The sequence below is a fragment of the Marmota marmota genome, unplaced genomic scaffold (genome assembly GCF_001458135.2).
Source record: "Marmota marmota marmota unplaced genomic scaffold, marMar, whole genome shotgun sequence".
NCBI classification, from domain to species: domain Eukaryota; kingdom Metazoa; phylum Chordata; class Mammalia; order Rodentia; family Sciuridae; genus Marmota; species Marmota marmota.
Genome location: NW_025999969.1, coordinates 372076 through 391377, shown reverse-complemented (window position 1 = coordinate 391377; position 19302 = coordinate 372076). Strand labels below are relative to the sequence as shown.

Sequence of the window (19302 nt, the reverse complement as noted above, 5' to 3'; positions counted from 1 at the left end):
AGTGTGGGGTTCCTCCAAGTGCACCCTGGCCATCCTGCCTCCCTCTGCTCACACTGCTACGGGAGTTTCTGCGGCTTCAGTTGTTTGTGTCAGGTCTGCTGAGCTCCTGGCCCTCTGGATAACTCTGATGTAGTGAATGTAAACTCAGTACCCACGGCTCAACTCCTGTTGTCTATTGGGCCACAGCCTGGCCTGCTCAGCTGGCCAATGTAATGTCATGATGCTGTGACTTCCAACTAAGGCAGTGTTTGAGGCAATGAGACTCTGGCCAGTGCAGCAATGCAGTCATCTCGGAGGTGCAGACTGGACACCTTCCGAGTACAGTCTGGAGAAGGAGCTCCAGCTAATCAATGCTGTTTTGACAGTGTTTGGTCTGCAATGAATACTGAAGGCATGTATCAAATACTCAGCCTTTGAGTGTGTCCAAGGAGTTGTTCTGATACACTGTCCTACCTTAAATTGACCTTTACCCTGCAGAATTATCCCAATTTAGCTGTATGTTCAAACAATTTGCATGCACAGTAGGGAAAGGAACTATATAGCATAACTGGCCAAAGTTTTGTATCCCTGTCGCGAATGAGCATAGTAAAAGCAAAGAAGCTGGGGACTCTTGACTGATTCACGTGCTTTCTGGGAAGCACGCCCCCAAGTGTTCCCCACCATGACCTCACTGCTGCCCCTCCCGCTGCCCATTTAGACCCTGTGGTGCAGCCTTGTACAAGTACTGGGAGTGCCTTAGCTAGCTACCCGGGTCCACAAGACCGAATATAGACCCTCCTGGCCAATTTAACTGCCCAGCTGCGTGCGGGCTGAGTGACCCGCGAGGTAGCCATCTCGGCCCTCGACCTCGGCTCATCGGATTTATAAAACATTTGGGGAACTTGGGATTCAATTTTGAAATATTAAGTTGGACACAAGTAAATGACCGCAAGCGGTTTCAGGTGCCCCCTGGCGACTGTACAGTCTTTCTCTGGTCGCCGCTCTCTCCTAGCCGGCGCCCCAATCCAACCGCGCGCACTCTGGTGGAGGCCACGCTGGGCTGTAGCCGAGCCCTCTCACTCCCGGGACACCCACCCCCAGGCCGGGGGGCGGCGCTGCGGTAGCTTGGGGAGGGCTGCGGGGGCGGGGACGCCGGGCGGGGGCGGTGCGGCTGGGAGCGCCAGGAGCTGAGCGCCTGGACCAGGAACCAGGACCGGGGCCGGGGTTCGGCGGGCATGGCGTGGCCCTGCATCAGCCGCCTATGCTGTTTGGCGCGGCGCTGGAACCAGCTGGACCGCTCCGACGTGGCGGTGCCGCTGACCCTGCACGGCTACTCGGACCTCGAGAGCGAGGACCCGGGCCTGGGAGGCGCAGCCTCGCGCAGGGTCCTGACCCCCGCCGGCGGCCGGGACTCTGGCCGGGACGTGCCACTCACTCAGTACCAGCGCGACTTTGGTGTGTGGACCGCGCCTGCGGGAACTCGAGATGCGGCGCAGGGACGCGGTCCGGGGGCGGCGGCGGCAGGAGCAAGTCCTCGGCGCCCGGCGCCAGGGGGGTCTACGTGCTGCCCATTGGCGATCCGGACACGGGTGCAGCAGCGACCACGTCGTACAGGTATCGGGCTGGGGTAGGGACACCCTCCAAATTCACACCCCGTGGTGGAAGGAAACACCCGGAGCCAGGAGGATGAGGGTGGGTGGGAGAGAGGAGGCTCCTGGATCCCACAAGACCTCGACAGCAGCTGGTGGCTAGAGGTCACCGCCTCGGTTCCCTGGCACTGCAGACGCCACCTTTGCTGCTCCCTTCCCTGCCCAGACCCAGAATGAATGATCACTTCCATCGACCAGAATCTCACCCCCCCACAGCTGGCTCCCCGCCCCCAGCAGCCAGGTCAGAAAGGCCGGCCGCCGAGGTGAAATCTGCTTCCTTTAACTTCAACCCGGTGGGCCTCCCCACAGCGGGGGTGTGCACAGGCCAACTGGTCCGGTTCCCTCTGCTCTGGGCCCTCTGTGGGAGCATTGGCCGGTCCGAGAGTCCCTTAACATCCCAACTGCCCTTTCGCTGAGGACAAGTCTGCAGGTCCTTACCGTCTCCCTGCCCTGGACAACTTAGGACTTCATTCTTACTACAAAAATAATTCACACTCGCTCACAGTAGAAAAAATTGGAAATGACAGAAATTACCAAAGGGGAAAAAAAATCCATTAGCCCCTTCCCAAACCGAGGTTCTAATTCTTAATGTGCATTTCAGTGCATAGAAGCTGACACATTCCTTTATGGTTCCATTCTTACTGTACACATTTTCCCACCTACTTTGGATGTCTGGTCATGTTACTAGATGTTCTTCTACAACATGCATTTTAATAAATGTGCAGTGCATTATTCTATGGGTTCTATATCTATATATCCCAATATTATCTGCCTACTCCCTTATTAAATATTTAGGGTATCTCTGGTTATGGGGTTACTGGAAACACTACTATTCTGATGGTGCAGCTATTTCAATACTTTAAGAATTTTCCCTTCAGGTTTCCTGATGATGAGGTGGGAGTATAAAATACATGGAAACGTTTTGCCAGTAGTTAACAGCCCCTTAGTCCTAATATGGGGGATTGGCTAATTATGGCATTGCCATGGGACAGGATACCCAGAAGCCTGCGTGCAATGATAACCCAAGACCTTAAACGTGTCTAACAACAGGTTCCTTCATAGGTGTGCACTGTTCAAGGGATCTGATGGGGGCTGTGGTTGCAGGGTGGGTTTTGTGCTCACTGACACATGCTCAAGCTGAACTGCTGAAACTCAGGTACCCCTGTTGATGGCAAGTCAGACATCATGGCCATAGCTGGGTCTTGCACAGGTCTGACTACTGGCCAATGGGGAGGTGAGCTAGCTGGCAGGGCCAGAATGGTGAGAGGCCCTAGGGTGCAGCACCTTGCAGTGGTTGAGGCTCTAGAAACAAGAACAAGGAGTGGGGCCTGCTGGGGAGAGGGTTCCAGCACAGGGGAGGAGTTCCTTTCCAATAAGCAGAACTGTCTGACAGTAAGCTGTTCCTTACTGGAGATGTTCGAGCAAAGTCTGGGCTGTTTGAAGCAGCTCCTCCCCCTAAACCACAGTTCTGTACTGCCTGTGGATTAGCTCCCCAAGACCTTAGTTATCACTGTCCCCATTCCACAGATGAAGGACTGGTGCATAGTCACACAGCTCTGAAGGGCAGAAAAGAGAATAAACCAGTCTATCTTGCCTCAGACCAAATTTGTGACCCCCAGAGGTTATTATTACCTGTCTAGGCCACCACCTCTGAATCAGTGTCCCAAAGCCAGCAGTGAAAAGAACTGACAATGGGATCAGGGACTCAGTGGCGCTCCCACTTTCTGCTGTATAAACTAGGCCTCTTGGACCCTCATATGGAGAGTGGGAACAGTAGGAGCAGACCCAGACCCCTGCTCCCCAATGAATTTGGCTCCCCCAGCACCACACCAGCTGGTCTCTGAAATGTTCCACCTTCCAGCTCTAGAACCTGGCTCCAGCAACTGCATCCTGCCTTCCATCTTGCAAGATGCACCTTATCTAAAAGCAAACTGCTAAAGAAATTTAGAAAACAAAGAAAATTAACAAATCCAGTGATTCCACAGGTATCACAGCAGATGTGTGGTCACTCCTAACCCAGAAGTGTTGAGCTGGTATCCACCTCTTGACTTGCCTGGCTGCTGATTTCCATGTGAGGACGGACCTGCTTTGTTTGCCTGGTCACGTGGGCAAACAAGGAGGTCTGATCCTCAGCCATTCTGGGACTCTTTACCCAACCAGCTCCTTTCAGAGCCTCTTCCTCAAAAATTCTCTCTGGGTTGTTCAGTGCCTTTGATCCTGCAAGAGGTGGCTGATGCAGGAACACGCCAGAAACACTGTCAGGCCTGGTACACAGTAGGCACAGCTAGGCTTGTAGTTTTCACTAATCTTCTTGGTCAGAGCCATCCATTTGTCTTCCTCTTCTCTTGGGCAGTCTCCCTAATTCCCTCTGATGTTTCTCTATCCTCTCTGTCACCCTCTCTGCCTGGGCTTCTCCTCTGAGCCCTTCCTTCTCTGAGACTCCTGTAGCCACCCCAGGGCAATGGACTCAGGTTGCCAGACCCAAGGCTCAGCATAAGAGGCAGTTGGGAACAGAAGGACATGCCCAGGGGAGGACCTGCTTCCCTAGGAGAAACAGGGCAGCAGATGGTTTGGACAGCTGGGCGTTAGAACCTGGCAGCTTCAGAAGCAAAGATTACTGACAGGCCCTGGCTCAGCTTACCTCCTGACACACCAAGGCTCCCTGAGTGCAGACCACCGACAGACACTGCTCTCCCTGCCCAGCCTGCCTGCCCTGGGAGCCCCAGCTGTGCCACTGCCCAGGAAAAAAGGCGCCTTTGTTGACTCAGGGCCTGAAGCCCAGCCAGGACTACGGGTGGAGCAAGAGCGGCCCCAGGCACATGAGGGGGTTGGTGCTGGCCAGCTGGACTCTTCTTACAGAATGTCCTTGGACCAGGTGCTCCCAACAGACACAAGGGACCTCGGCCTTCCTGAGCTCACCATCTAGCAGGGACACGGACAGAATTAAAAGGTCTCCTTTGCTCAGAGGGATAGGATGAAGTCCCACTCCCAGGACACGAAGCTGGGCTGTGCCAGCACTGTCATTTCCCTCCAAGGAGCTGACTTTGCCCACACAGACCACCCCTGCCCTCCCTGCAGCCTCACACTGGCTCACAGATTGGCTCCTCAACGCTCAGAGCCGTGCAAATGCCAGACCATCTAGTTTAAGGTGGTCATTCAGAATCATTCTTTGCATAAGCTGAAAAGACAGCTTATGTACACGGGATACTGAGTGTTACTTTTCTTTCTCAATCATAACCAGATATGGAGGACCTTCATTGTGTTGAGCATTGTCCAGGTTGGTACTTCCTGTGGACCTAAGAGGTCACCACTGACCTGAGCAGGAGGTGACTGGCCTTCACTGGCTCTCAGCCTGTGGGACCCCTCTAAGTAGCCTGCCTGTTGGAGGGGCAGCTGCAGGAGGATTTCAGGGGCCCTGGAGGCTAAACACAGAGAGCGCCGAAGGCCCAGCGCACACCAGCTGCTGATGGAGCTCTACCCCGAGCCTGTCGCTCACCTGCATAAGTTTCTGCTGCTACTTTTAGGGAACAGGGTGAGCCCAAGTTTCCCAGTGGAGCACCCAGAGGTGAAGGGCAGAATGGGTGCCTGTCTTGGGTACCTACCTGCTCTGCCAGTTCTGCCCACCTAAGGGGGATAAAGGACCACCTGGGGCTAAAGCAGGATCCCAAAGTGGACAGGCCCTGACATTCCAAGCAGCACAGGGGAGTGGCCCAGTGGCTGAGCCTGTGTAAGGCTGTGACTCTATGCTCTGTTCCAGACAGGAATTTCAGGCTTGGACTGGAGTGAAACCCTCAAGACCCCCAAAAGCAAAACCAGCCAGAGTTATCACAACCCACACCTCCGGATGGGACGGCGGCACTGGGGCCAGCTTCCAGGTCAGGTGCTACGGGGGCCCTGGCCACAGAAGCCTTCCTTCCAGCGTGGGGATTAGGAGAGATTTTAGTGGATTTAAATGTTATGATCAGGGAGAGCAGTGCCCAGGAAGTTGTTACTGACAGAAAACTAAGGTAACTGTCGTTAGCCAGATGGGTACCCTTCCAGTGCTGGCTTCTCTGGTGAGCAGGGGTCTCTCTGCCTCCTAAATCCCAACCTTAACCTCAACTACTAAGTACCAGTGACCTTCCTTCCAAATATGTAGCATTGGCCTGGGGGGCTGCTCAGTGTGGAGCACCTGCCTAGCCTGAGTAAGATGTTGGGTTCCATCTCCAGCAACCCAATATGTGGGCCTCCATATAAAATGCAAGTGAAAATGGAAGGGACGCGAGGATTGTTTCCTGATCCCACCCAAAAGAGGCTTCAGGGAGCAGAAAGGAAGGTTCACAGGCTGTGTCTAACCTGCTACTGCAGCGACACTGCTCACGGTTGGCAGCAGTCCCCTTTTGACCTTCAGGTAGTAGTTCCAACTCCTGGACAATGCGAGGAATTCTTTTCCTGGAGCCAGGGGTGGGAGGGAGTTGAGAAAAAGGCCCACTGATGTGGCCACATTTCATTTTTCAGGTCCCTGAAGTGAGGAAGAAGTTCACTCCTAACCCCTCAGCCATCTTTCAGGCATCAGCTCCCCAAATTCTCAACGTGTGACTGCGTCAGCATGGAACGATGGCTGCTGGAATATTGCTGAGAAAGGAGCCTGGCTCTGTCCTCTGCTTTCAGGAGGAGTGTGACTGCCCGGGCTGTGGGCCTGGCGTGGAGCACAGGTGCAGATGGACCCGGCATCACCAACTCCTCAGCCTCCCACAAAGTGTGAGGGAGGCTTCACATCTGTTTTTAATTGCCATTTGGCCACTCTTCAGTTTTTAAATTTGAAGAACCTGAGGACCAATTCAATTGTGAACCCAGCTGTCCATGGGGCTGAGGAATATGGACGCAGCAGCTCCTTGGCCGAGCCAGTGATGTCCACTTTGGGTGGTTTTCCCAGGATGCATGAGAATTTTATTAATTTTATAACCTATAGTAATCCCAGGTGATATCCTTGGGTCTTTCTGCGGTGGCCCATGTTTCAGAACTCAGGTTCCCACCTGCATGTGATTCATGAGATGCTGAATAGCCAAAAGAGGTTTCCAGAAGAAAATAGTACCAATCACAGGGTTTTGATGTCAAAAACATAATTTCTTTATAGCCAACGTGGCCTTCATGCTTCAACAAAACATTTTGGGGTGAGTGAAATATTTAAAGACTAACAATGACCATGCGGTAGTTTTCTACAGGCATAGCTCCCTATTGTGTTTCAATTTCCCCTAACAGGGATGACTAAACCGAACAGCTGCACACACTGAGCAGGAATTGGTGGCATTTGCCTCACATCATTAAGAACCTTAGAACATCATCTCTACGGGGGCCCCTGCCCTCAGGCCTACTCTGCACACTTAGTGACAGGAGGCTCATTATTGCTGCAGGGACAGCTGCTCCCATCTTTGAAAGGCTCTCCTGTCTTCATAAATTCTAGCCAGTGTGGCTGCGTGGAACAAGCAGGGTCTCTTCTTTGCACAGCAGCCTTTCAAACACTTGAAGGGGTCTTGTATCCCTTCTTGAAAAATAGAGGCACAAGCTTGGGGCAGTTTTGGTAAGGAAATTTGAGCATTTCCTGTGGCTCTTCTTCCTCTTCAGCAGTGGCTCTGGTCTGCTGAACGGTAAGGCCCCAGGCGGTGGCACTGGTTTCAGATCACAGCAGGCTCAGAGGGGCCATTTCCAGTTCAGGCTGCCTGCCAGTGTACCCTCAGAGGTGCTAGCTCTGGCAGGCAGGGCCCTCCCTCACTCCAGCTAAGGCAATGCTCCGATGACAGTCATTTTAAAGGGAGAACAAACCATATGCTTACACAAAGGGTTCTACTGCTTTAGACTTCACTGGTTTGCATGTTCTATGTTTCTGGGCGGAGGAGACTGCCTGCTGGGCATTCTGTGGGGGCTGAGCAGCTTAACTGTACAATCTGACTTTACTAAAATGCAAAAATGCAAAAATGCACGCTTTCAATTTCTTATTTTTTTAAATTATAAACATGAGTCTCTCTTCACATATATTGTCCCATCTCTAAGTAATGACTTTAATGTGGCTCCTTCTAGTGTCCCTTGGAGGCTTATAAATGCTGAGCTTGATACTGGTGTTGGTGGCACACAGAACCCACTAGCCTCCCTGCTATGCTTCAATCCTTCCCACTGCCATTCTGGAATCCAGGGACATGGACCCATGATGCTAGTCTCAGGCTCAAACCCTGTTTCTTCATGACCAGCTGGGACTGGAGGGTGCTTCCATTTCTTCATGTGGACAGTTAGCTGCCACCACTTCCCCCGCGCTGGCTGGCCAAGAGCCCTCATGTTTGTGCACAGGGTGTGGGGGGTGGGGTGAGCTCCATATGGTAACACCAAGCACAGCTGCTGGAATAATTCTTTCCAACCTAAGCCCCCCTTCCCTGGGCACCTCTATTCCTGCCTGTAGCCTTTAACACCCTGTGCCCCATGCTGCACCCTGCCTGAGGTCACACTGTGCACCTGGCAGTGCTCTTTCCATCCCAAAGCCAGCCTGGGAGGTCCATGATTCTTTGACTGTAAGGGACACATCAGCTCTGTTGCACCTTGGCTGGGAAAAAGCAGGCCTTCCTGCACCAGAGGAGCTTGAACTCTGCCAGGCCAACTGTATGCCAAGAACCTTCCTGCGATGCGCCGCCCCACGCAATGCCACACACATCCCATCTTCACAGCCTTCCCCAGGAGACTTCCCAGGTGCCTGAAGGAAGTCCCTCCCACTCACTCTAGGTCTGAGTAAATCCTCACATACCAAGTGCGTGACCCAAGAATTGGCTGAGACAAGTCTCAGCTCTGTGCTTCCAACCCGTATCTATCTTATGCACACAGACAGTGCCCGGGGACAGGGAGAATGCATTATACTAGTAACAGGTTATTATCTCTAGGAGGGGAGTCATGGGGAACATTTTACACTTTATTATACTTGCTAAAATATAATTAAGCATTTTTGTATTCTGTACAGAAAGTTTTTAAAAATAAATGCAATTCAGTCTGTTCAGCTAATTTTAGCAACTGAAAGAGTGTTCAGCATTAATTATTCCATAACCAAGAGACCACTGTGGGAGGAGTCTCCGTCAGCTATAGAGTGCACTACAAGGTCCTTCCACATGTCCCGGAGTCTTGAAACTGTGAGATCAGTGCCCCACCTCTCTGTACTTCACGGAACAGAACTCCAGGACCTTAGGTGAAACCCTAACACTGCTTTTGAGAAATGCTAGACCCTACCAGGGGATGTCCTGCAGCCTACCCCAGGCAGATGAGCTGGGGTTGTAGCTCAGTGGTAGAGTACTTGCCTACTATGTGTGAGGCCCTGGGTTTAATTCCTAGTACCAAAACAAACAAAATAAAAGCAATCAGGCAGATGGAGGAACTTCCCCTAAAGCTGACTGTTGGCTTCACTCACAATGGGTTCCTTCAGTCAGTAGCAGGGAGTCCCCAGTTAAGCACTGCCTATGACATGGATCTGTGCTCTGCAGCTCCCGTCCAAACCCTGAGACAACTAACATTTGGGCCTGACCGTGCCCCATCCTTACTCCACCAGTCTACTCAACTTTTTTTTTGGTTCTGGGAATTGAACTCAGGGGCACTCTACCACTGAATCACATCCCCGGCCATATTTTGTATTTTATTTAGAGACAGGGTCTCACTGAGTTGCTTCGCCATTGCTGAGGCTGGCTTTGAACTCTTGATCCTCCTGCCTCAGCCTCCCAAGTTATTGGGATTAGGCGTGAGCCACCATGTATGGCCTAGTCAACTTTCTTGACTTTGACCCTACACAAAGTCCACCCCCAGCAAGTGACCTTTCTGCACTGTGTCACAATGCCTCCCGCAGAAATTACCACCTTCAGAGACCTAAGCTCTCAGTTTTTTAGCTCAAGCATTTCTGTTTTAGCTCATGATGCAGACGGTAGGGCTGCAAAAGGAGTAACTTCTTTCAGAACCCAGCACACACCAATTTTACTTTGCCAGATAAACTGGTATGTTCCTGCACTGGACAACAGGAGCTGCCTGCCTCTCTACCTTGGCTTTCAGGAAACTCTGGAGCTCATCCATATAGTCCTCCTCCTCTGAGCCATCAGAAACAATTATGTCCATGGTCAAACATGTACCTTCCAATTTTTTTTAGACTATTATGTAAGTGTAATCCTTTATCTTGCATGGTTGCAAATTCTTCTTGGAAAGAAGTAGAAGAATACATTTTAAATACACAAATAAAAGGCTATACCTCTCCTCATTTCAGTTCTTTCTGACCTTTCCCAAGAAACAGCCTTGGTATAATACTTCCAACTCAGAAAAACCATCATAAATACTAAAAGATTTATTGTAGACATTTTTGTTATACAATGGTGTTACACATTATGATACAAATACATTTAACACACGAGACTATTAAATCATTTAATACTTCTTTTGCAAAAAGAAATTTCCTTAGGCTTTCATATCTGTAATAAATGGATCTCTTCCCACCGGGAAGAGAACACACCCACAGGTCTCACTAGCAATCTACTTGCTGAATGCATCTGGGCCTAATGTACTCAACTACATTTTTAAGGGCATGCCCTTTGCCCTGCTGAGTGGATTTCCTTTTGCATTTGCAACTCTCAGATGCTGAATTCAGAAAGGCAGATTTTATTCAGCCACCACCCGGCTTTCTTTTCCTGACACAAATATCTGTGAGACCCATGAAAATATGAATTACATTGCTTGGATAAGTTTCTTTGACTCAGAGGTTTCAGATTTTCTTTGAATAGAGTAAGAGCAGGTTTCTAACTGAGAATTAAGTTCTTTCCTTTGCCCTCCACACAGACCGCGTTAGTAACCCTGGAGTGGATCCCTTCAGTGGGCTGGATACCTGGCAGTGGCACTGCCACGCTTCCTTCTCCTGTCTGCTCTTCCTTCCCACTGAGGAGGATGGATACAAGTTGTATCCTTCCCTGATGGACACAAGTCACTCTCTCTGCTTCTGAGCACTGGCATCCCTGGATCTAGGCCTGAGCAGTTATTTTTCCAACTTTAAGGCACTCACAGGTATTTCTTTTGAACCCTTCTCTTCTTGGGGAAAATTCCTTGACCCAGAAGAACAGGACAATAGGTTCACCATTAGGACAACAATCCCAGCAGAACCTGTCCAGGGGCTGCTCCCTGGCCACTTGACATCTGAGCTCCTGTGTAGACCCCAGATCTGCCTGGCAAACATATGACAAATTGGTACATTCATGCCAGGGACCCAGGGTTGTGGATGTTGTCTACTGTAACACACTAAGAGATTCCCAGTCAAACCTTCTCTGGAACCCCGCTGGGACCCATCCATTCCTTGACATTGTGCTGCAGTGATGTTCCTGTGCTCCACAGTAAAGGATCCTGCCCAGTCTACAGTCCAGGCCTCTGTGGCTTCTGTAAGGCACCACTTCTTCCTATAGCTGACTCATCTGGTCTATGAGTGCAGGCCCTCCTCACACCATGGCCAGGCAGGAACAGAAAACCACTCACTGAGAGTGAAACACAATCCCTTCTCAGGATGACCCCAGCTCACAGAGGGGGTAACCTCGGGCCTGCCAGACTTGTTTCCCTTCTCCTGGGGATCAGGCCCAAGGTGCCCCCAGGAACACAAAAGGAAGGGAGGGCCTGGTGCTCTCAGAGGGCTCCTGGAGCTGGTAGAGAGGGTGAGGAAACCCAAGGTGACAAAACACCCATCCAGCTCGGCTTCTCTCCAGATTCAGGGAACAGACTTCTGTCCTAAAAGGGCTCCACCTGGAACCCAATGCTCTGGTGTCACGTTCGGGCAGAGGCAATGGTTTGGTAGCCATGATATTTCAGGCACACAGAAAACAACCTCCTTTCCTGAACAGGAGAGTCGCCACAGTCGCGCACTTCAGCTCCATCTTCAAGTCCTGCTCTGCTAGCGGCAACGTCACTGTGCTCACTGATCCTCGTTCGAGACGCCCATGTGCTTGTTGGTGAGGAAGTCCAGGAAAGGAATGCTGCAAATGGCCTGGTGAATGTTGCTCACTGTAATTTCTTTGGGAATCCTGGTCAAAAACATCCAAAGGGTGTTATTACATGTAATTCTCCCAAGCATATCTAATGATAATCTACTTGATTAACTTACCCAGGACCAACCCCTGCACAGGCCCTATGGAAGGGGATAATGAGTGACAAGCTATAGCTCAAGGGTTAGGGAGAGCCAGGCACATTCTCTCTCTGACCCCCTTTCCACCCTGATGAACAATCTGGCCTGTCTCCAACCACAGTCCTACTCAGGCCTCAAATCACACCTCCCAATCATAGGAAGTAAATGGGCTTCAAGTTGGCTGAATGATTAGGAATAAACCCTATTAAGGACTGAGAAAAGAGAGAGGAAGTAAAATGAAGAGCAGAAGAGGATGACATGCTTGTCATTCAATCTTGGCAGACGAAAGGCTGAGTCAATGCCTCGTAGCGCTCCGGAACCACATTCCCCATCTCTCAGGAAGACAGGAGAAGGAGTCATGCCAAACCAAGTGTGAGGTTAAATGTTCTTGCTCAGAACACTCAAGTCTCTGCATCTCCAGGGTCAGACCCTGGAGGTGAACTGGGCCTCAGAAGGCACATGTTTCGCTCCCAGGTTTCAATCAAACAACGAGCATGAATGAAACTCTGTCTCCCTTTTCTTCTCCCCTTAAAACGTCTATGCTCTCTGATGTATGATAATCCTAGGTCTTATATAATATTCTTCTGATTTATGACTCTTCATGTCCTCAGGCCCTTTGTTACAACACTATGAATTCACAACAGCCTTTGGTATAACATGATAAATAATATTCACTTCCTTAGAAAGGAAAGCAGGATGTGGCTCATCTATCATTCCCTCATAATCTTGGAAAAAAGCTATATTCAGTGACCCAAAGAAAAATAGTTAGCAGAGCAGAGAGATGAGACTGGGGGCTACACAGCCAGCAAGATTTGTGTCTGGATTTACGTTTATCATCTATTTGCTGTGAAGGCCAGGGAAGATTGCCTTCCAAAGCCCAGTTTTCCTAAAAGGGGAAGAATAGGCCTGCAGTAAAAAATAAATTAGGCAATAACCACCACCACAACAACATATAATGCTTGGCCCTAAGGTATGACACATATTGTCTTTAATTGCAAAGAGCTGTTAGTGTTCTACCCTGCAGAACAGAAAAGTGTCCTGGGTGGCTGTGGAGTAATGGCCAGGAGGGTACAGACTCTCTGGCAAGCTGAGCACAACCAAGAGGTTCTCTCAAAATGACAAGAGTAGACCCTTTAGTCTGGCTCTAAGAAAGTTCCAAGCACTGACAACCCTATCTCCTGCTGGGCTGACTTAAGTATTATTATGGTTTGGATAAGAGGTGTCCCCCAAAAGCTCCTGTGTTCATGCAAGGATGTTCAGAGGTGAAATGATTAGACATGTAAGAACTGTGATCTCATCAGTCCATTCTAGTTTGAAGGAACTGACTGGGCGGTAACTGTAGGTGTGTGGGGCATGGCTGGAGGTGGGTCACTGGGGGCATGCCACTGGAAGGGTGCATCTTTCCTGTGTCCTCTTCCTCCACACCTTCACTCCTTCCCTCTCTCGGTCTCCCTCTCTGCTTCCTGACTCTAACATGAACTGAGCAGTTTTCCTCTGCTGGTCCTTCTGCCATGATGGGTTGCCTCCCCTTGGGCCTAGAGCAAAGGGTTGACCATATGAACTGAGATCTGAAACAGAGCCCTAAATAAACTTTCCCTCCTCTAACTTGTTCTTGCCAGGTATATTAATCACAGTGAAAAAAGTTAACTAAAGCAACATCTTCGTGGGCAAAGAAATGGTTAGGAAATGTTTACATACTTCACATCACCAACCAGAGATACCTGTTGTGCGATGCTGTCTGGTATCCAACGGCCAGGGCCTGTCTCAAGATATCATTCACCAGCTGTTCTGTGGCCTGCAACAGAAGATGCTGTTATTCTCAAAATGGCCACCTGCCTTCTGACAAGAAGGGATGCATCTGACCCTACCCCTCACCCCAACTTTTGAAACAACTGTAATTAAAGATTAAAAAATCCTCAAGGAAAACTTAAAAGTCTGAGTAACAGACCATAAATGTAGAGTTCATGATTCTGAAAAATTATCAACTGGGATTGTTTTCATTAATCAGACATTATTTTTAAGGAAAATCAGTGAGGGCTGCTACTGAGGCATTTATTGTTGGAGGAGATCCATCAGGGAAGAGGATCAGGGTGGGTATGGAAATTGTGGCTTTTCCATCCTCTTGTCCAGGGACAGTTGTAGCTGTTTTTCTATGGTCCCATGCAGAAAAAAAACCCAAGGCTCTGTCTTTGCTATTTTCCAAACAATAAGAGCACTGACTCTCACCCCAGGAATCTTTCTTTTTGGTACCAGGGAGTGAATCCAGGGGTACTTAACCACTGAGACATATCCCCTTTTTATATTTTATTTAGAGACAGGGTCTCACTAAGTTACTTAGGGCCTTGCTAAGTTGCTGAGGTTGGCTTTGAACTTGCAATCCTCCTGCTGCAGCCTTCCAAGACCCTGGAATTACAGGTGTGAGTCACCATGCCCAACTTTCACCCCAGAATACTTCTTAAGAAGTATCTGAAATGACACAAAAATATCTGTAGAGCTGGGGTATAGCTCAATGGCAGAGTACCTGCCTAGCTTGTGTGAGGCCCAGCACCACAACAAAAATAAAAACAAGGGCTGGGGATATAGCTCAGTTGGTTGAGTGCTTGCCTTGCATGCATAAGTTCCTGAGTTCAATCCCCAGCACCACAAAAAAAAAAAAAAAAAAAAAAAAAAAAAAAAACCCAACAAAAAAACCCTCCAGTCTGGAATAGACCTGGTGGCCCCTCAGTGCCAGCAAGATCTGTATCTGGATTTACGTTTATCATCTATTTGCTGTGAAGGCCAGGGAAGAGTGCCTTCCAAAGCCTAATATTCTGTTTCTAAAAGGGGAAGAATAGGCCTGAAGTAAAAAATAAATTAGGCAATAACCACCACCACAGCTTGGCCCTAAGGTATGACACATATTGTCTTTAATTGCAAAGAGCTGTTAGTGTTCTACCCTGCAGAACAGAAAAGTGTCCTGGGTGGCTGTGGGGTAATGGCTATACCCCAGCTCTACAGGCCACAGCTGCAGTTCTTGGTCCCTCTGCCTCCAGCAAGCACCCACCTTTAAGATCATGTCTTCTATGACGGACGCATACACATTCTTGTGCAATGCCACAGGCTGCAGGGTGATCCCAATCTGGAAAAGCAGAAGAAAATAATTTGTTCCCATTTCTACATTAAAAATAGCATCTTTCCAAAAGCAGACTTTTCTAACACCCAGAGATGCCTGGCTGGAAGAAGGGTTCCACAAACATTCAGACAAAACTTAATCCTGTTTTTACTTCTAAATCTCTTTCATGGGGGAACATGGCTGGGATTTGTCATGAATTCTGAGTGGAAAGCCTAGAATCGACTCAATGGCCCTGTTTGTAAGAGGTAAAGATGTACTTGGAATCTGTACATCTTTACCTGGTCCCATTTTTCATCTTATCCTATAAGAGAGACAAACACTGTCTTTTACTTTGGGTCCTGAGCAGCTGACAGGCAACAGATGCTAAGAACTGCTAAGTTTCATCGGGTGGATAAACAGCTCTCATCTGTATCACAAGGGTAGTATGCATCATGTCTATACGACAGGCAGGCACTCGGGAGCTATAAAAACGTTAGTTAAAGATTACCCACTGAAGTATAACTGAAATCATGACATGCTTCATGAAGAAAAGGTGCTTGTCCTGAGGCAGGAGACTAAAGGAGAAGACAAGTAATAAGCTGTCTATATCTAGCCATCTTTACTCCAAGTCCCGTTCAACAAGCAACCTTTTCATGTGTAATTTTCTTGCCCAGGAACTCTGAGGTAGGAAGTGGGAAGTGCAGCAAGCATACTTGAGTTACTAGGCAGAAGTAGATCAGACATTTACATCGACATCACCAGGCAAGTCTGGGGTCTGAGTTTATGAGGCTGAACCTGCATATCTCATACCTGCTCTGTTATCTATCAACACCAGAGGCCACAGGCCCCTACCTTCTGTGTGACTTCACCAACAAATTCAGACCCTGGAGTTGGTGGCAGGTAGAATTTCATTTCTTCTTGTTTCTCTTCCTGCTCCTTTTTGATGTTTATCTTTAATGGCTCTGGGAGGTTGAGGATGTCCACCTCCTCCTCGTTTTCTGGTTCTCTCTTCTGAAACTGCTGCAGGTCCTCCAGTTTCCGGCAGAGGTTGTCAGCAGAGGAGAAAGATGATGGGCACTCTAAATGAGAGGTAATCAGTCTTATGACAGCTGTGGTAACAACAGTAAAGGGCTTTCAGTCTACATGGACCAACAGTTTGAGGAAGGCAGATAAGTCTCAAGGGAGCTGACCTTCTTTCCAGTTCTAAAGTTCCATAAATCTATCAAGATGAGAACTAGTATTTCATGAGGTGGATGAGAAGACAGGACCCATATAATTGCTATCTAAGACCAGAAAGTGCATAATTCTGACTTCTACCACCAAAAAACAAAACAAAACAAAAAAACAGGCCATCCCCAGACCCCTGAGTATTAAGGATTGAACTGTTTATCTTTTATTTATTTAAGCTGGGGGAAGTGGTACAGGAGTGGTACCAGGAATTGAACCCAGAAGCACTTAACCACTGAACCACATCCCCAACCAGTTTTATATTTTATTTTGAGACAGAATCTTGTTAAATTGCTGAGAGCTTTGCTAAGTTGCTGAGGCTGGGTTTGAACTTGTGATTCTCCTGCCTCAGCCTCCCAAGCCACTGCAGTTATAGGCATGCACCACCACGCCCAGCTTTTCTTCACCTTTTAAATCTGGGAAATTCAGCAATGCACAGTGAAGAATATAAAAAACTACCCACATCTTCTCTGCTCAGAGAGCAGTACTGCTGATGTTTAGTATGCACCATGCCCCCGCTTTTAATAAGCTTTTATAAAAAAGCCTGAGTGTGAAGACAGTAAAGTCAGTTCCAGGACACTTCTTTCACTTCATAGATGAGTAGGTGAGGTCCAAATGAGTATAAGGTGAGGTTATGGAACCCAGCAAGATGGTGGCAGGGCATTTGGCTCCTGGCCTTTTCTGTTTTATTGACTGGATTCTGACAAATCAGCAAGTCATGCACATGGAAAAAAAAAAAGAAAGCCTAGCACATGGAAAAACCTGTGCTTTCCCTAATGCACCAGTGAAACACTGTGGCAATCAATGCAGTGTCTGCCCACCAAAGAGTTTAGAGGCGGAGTCAGATAGCCCCTCATGGTGTCAAGTGCTTCAGAAGATCAAAGAAAGGAAAGGTCAACTTGCACAGGGTTCTCACAAAGTTTCCTGGAGAAAATGAGACTTATGCTAAGTCTTAAAGGGGTCACACCTCTGTGTTCCACATTCCCTCAGTCCCTACTTGAAAGTAAGACTCAAAATGCTCCTCCTCACTAGTTACCTTTTATGCCCCACCCCCACCATAATATAGCAGTTGTTTCTTTATTCTGTCATCTACATTATTATTCACATCCTATTGGGTGGTGTAATTCCTAGGTAGGTGTGGAGATAAAATAACAGATAAGCCACAGGCCCCAAGGAAACAGGAAGACTTGTCAATGGGGGTTGAGGGTGGGGTCCTACAGTTCCTATTTGGAGGGAGGAGGTGGATTAGGAGACTTCAAAGAAGAGATGATACTGAGGTGGGGACTCCCCAACAGAGCATGCCTGCCAGATGGCACAGCTGAACACTCTTGGCTAGCAGGCAACATTTGTCCAGGGGGCATGACAGGAGGCAGGCAAAGGCTGCTGCCATCTCTTAGCTGAAGGATGAAGCACTGAAGTTGGCCAGGGCCGAGGGTGGCAGAGCCCTGAGGCTGGCAGAGCCCTTGGGAGAGGCTCACCTGGTTCGCTATCAATCTGGGTCAGCACATCCTCAATGGAGTCCCCATCGTTTCTCAGGCTCTCGGGATCTGGAGGGGTGTAGCCATGGCAGCGGCACCAGTGAGCGATGTGCTTGGTTTTAAGGGGAGTGAGGTGGTGAAATCTTGGATTCTTCTCCAGTATCTCCTGTAAGACTTTTCGCATTGTCATTGCTCTTTGCCACTTAAAAAAAAATTTTTGAAACATAATTAAATCCTTCAACTTAGTAGTTGTGTATTGAAATAAGTCATGCAATTAAAAATCACTGTACTAACTTCTAATATTAGAATCATTTTTGTCTAAGGAAAAAAATGGACTCTATAACTTTCTAGTCTGGGGGGCAAAAAAGGGAAAAGAACCTCCATTGGTTCCCTAATGCTTATAAAATAAAACAGAAACTCCAAGGATTGGCATGTAAAGCTTTTCACTCATCTCAACCTGAGAGTCCCCATGTCCCATCCCCAAACCAACCACACTGACCTTCCTCCACCACTTCCTAAACAGGTTTCTTTTTACTTATAGCCCCACTGTCTCTGTCACAGAGGCTGCCACATTTTAAGTACTCAAAAAATATTTGAATTCATTTTTATACTCTGATATTCATAAAAAACTTTTTAGAAATTGAGAGATGTTTCCATACCAAGGCAGGACAAGAAAGCAGGCCTTTCAAAGGCAAGCTATATGTCTTTGAGGAATAAGATTTTTAACTGAGGAAAACAGTTTAACATCAAATATTTTAGCAAAATATGCTGCAAATTTTACCACTGTTCCATGACAGTCAGAAGGCATGGTGTCTTGCACAACTGGCCTTCAGTGGCTGCATATGAAGAGGCAGACAACAGCTTACCTCAGCGGCTCTTCTTTTCCCAATGTTCCAGCCATAATACTGCTCCACAGACTTGGCAGAGAAGCAGCTGGCATCTTCACCTAGAACGCACACACCCCGCAACTGAATAAAGCTGTTGTGATTCAGACCAACCCTCATTTGCTGGAGGCATGTCCCAGAGTTTCTTCAGGCCTTTTTACGGGACATACATTCCTAATTGGGCAAAGCTGAAGTGCAACACAACACAGAAGGGTTCTCCTGATGAGAGAAGGACTCCTGTGTACTCAAAGTAACTCCCGCCCTGGGAAACTGACTTCTTGATACAGACAGGTAATCTACCACCATGAAGCTATTAAAATAAGTGCTAATTACACTCCCCTAGGAGCTCTGGCCTTGCTATCAACTCTGGCAACAAACCAAAGCTCTTCACAGTTTCAGTTTTGTTTTTATTTTTTGAGAGGGAGCCTTGCTAGGTTGCTCTGCCTGGTCTCAAACTCGGGGTCGCCTGCCCAGGCTCCTGAATATTTAGGATTCCAGGTATGCACCACTGGGCCTCTTACCCATAAAATGGGAAAGCTGAGAAAGCTGATTTTCTAACTGCCTAATATTATTTATCTGTAACTAATTTTTTTTAAAAGAGATTTTGAATTTTCTTCTGCTGGACCGAGAAACTGTCACTGAAAATTTATTTATTTATTTTAAAAAAGATTTTTTTAGTTACAGGTGGACACAATGTTTTTATTTTACATTATGTGGTGCTGAAGTTCAAACCCAGTGCCTCACGCATGCTAGGCGAGCACTTTACCTCTGAGCCACAACCCCAGCCCTGAAAATTTATTTTGAGCTATCTCAGAATGAACCTTCAAATGTCCCCAAACTTTAACTA

The 19302-nt window shown here is 48.2% G+C and overlaps 2 protein-coding genes across 2 annotated transcripts in view; one reads left to right on the top strand and one right to left on the bottom strand.

The window, feature by feature from the left end:
- The first annotated feature begins 1131 nt into the window (after window positions 1-1131).
- Map6d1 (MAP6 domain containing 1) lies at window positions 1132-6710 on the top strand. Its single transcript, XM_015499898.2, is given in 4 exon segments — window positions 1132-1479; window positions 1482-1593; window positions 5386-5503; window positions 6126-6710. Coding segments are annotated over 4 exon segments (576 nt in total). The 5' UTR covers window positions 1132-1214; the 3' UTR covers window positions 6207-6710.
- Window positions 6711-9948: 3238 nt separating this feature from the next.
- The window catches only part of Yeats2 (YEATS domain containing 2), an 83626-nt gene continuing 74272 nt past the window's right edge, over window positions 9949-19302 (bottom strand). The window contains exons 25-30 of the mRNA XM_048803961.1: window positions 18438-18517; window positions 17572-17773; window positions 15719-15945; window positions 14819-14893; window positions 13497-13570; window positions 9949-11674 (exon numbers count right to left, since the gene is read on the bottom strand). Of these exons, the coding sequence (XP_048659918.1) occupies window positions 11566-11674; window positions 13497-13570; window positions 14819-14893; window positions 15719-15945; window positions 17572-17773; window positions 18438-18517 (767 nt within the window). The 3' untranslated portion in view covers window positions 9949-11565. The remainder of the gene's footprint in view (window positions 11675-13496; window positions 13571-14818; window positions 14894-15718; window positions 15946-17571; window positions 17774-18437; window positions 18518-19302) is intronic.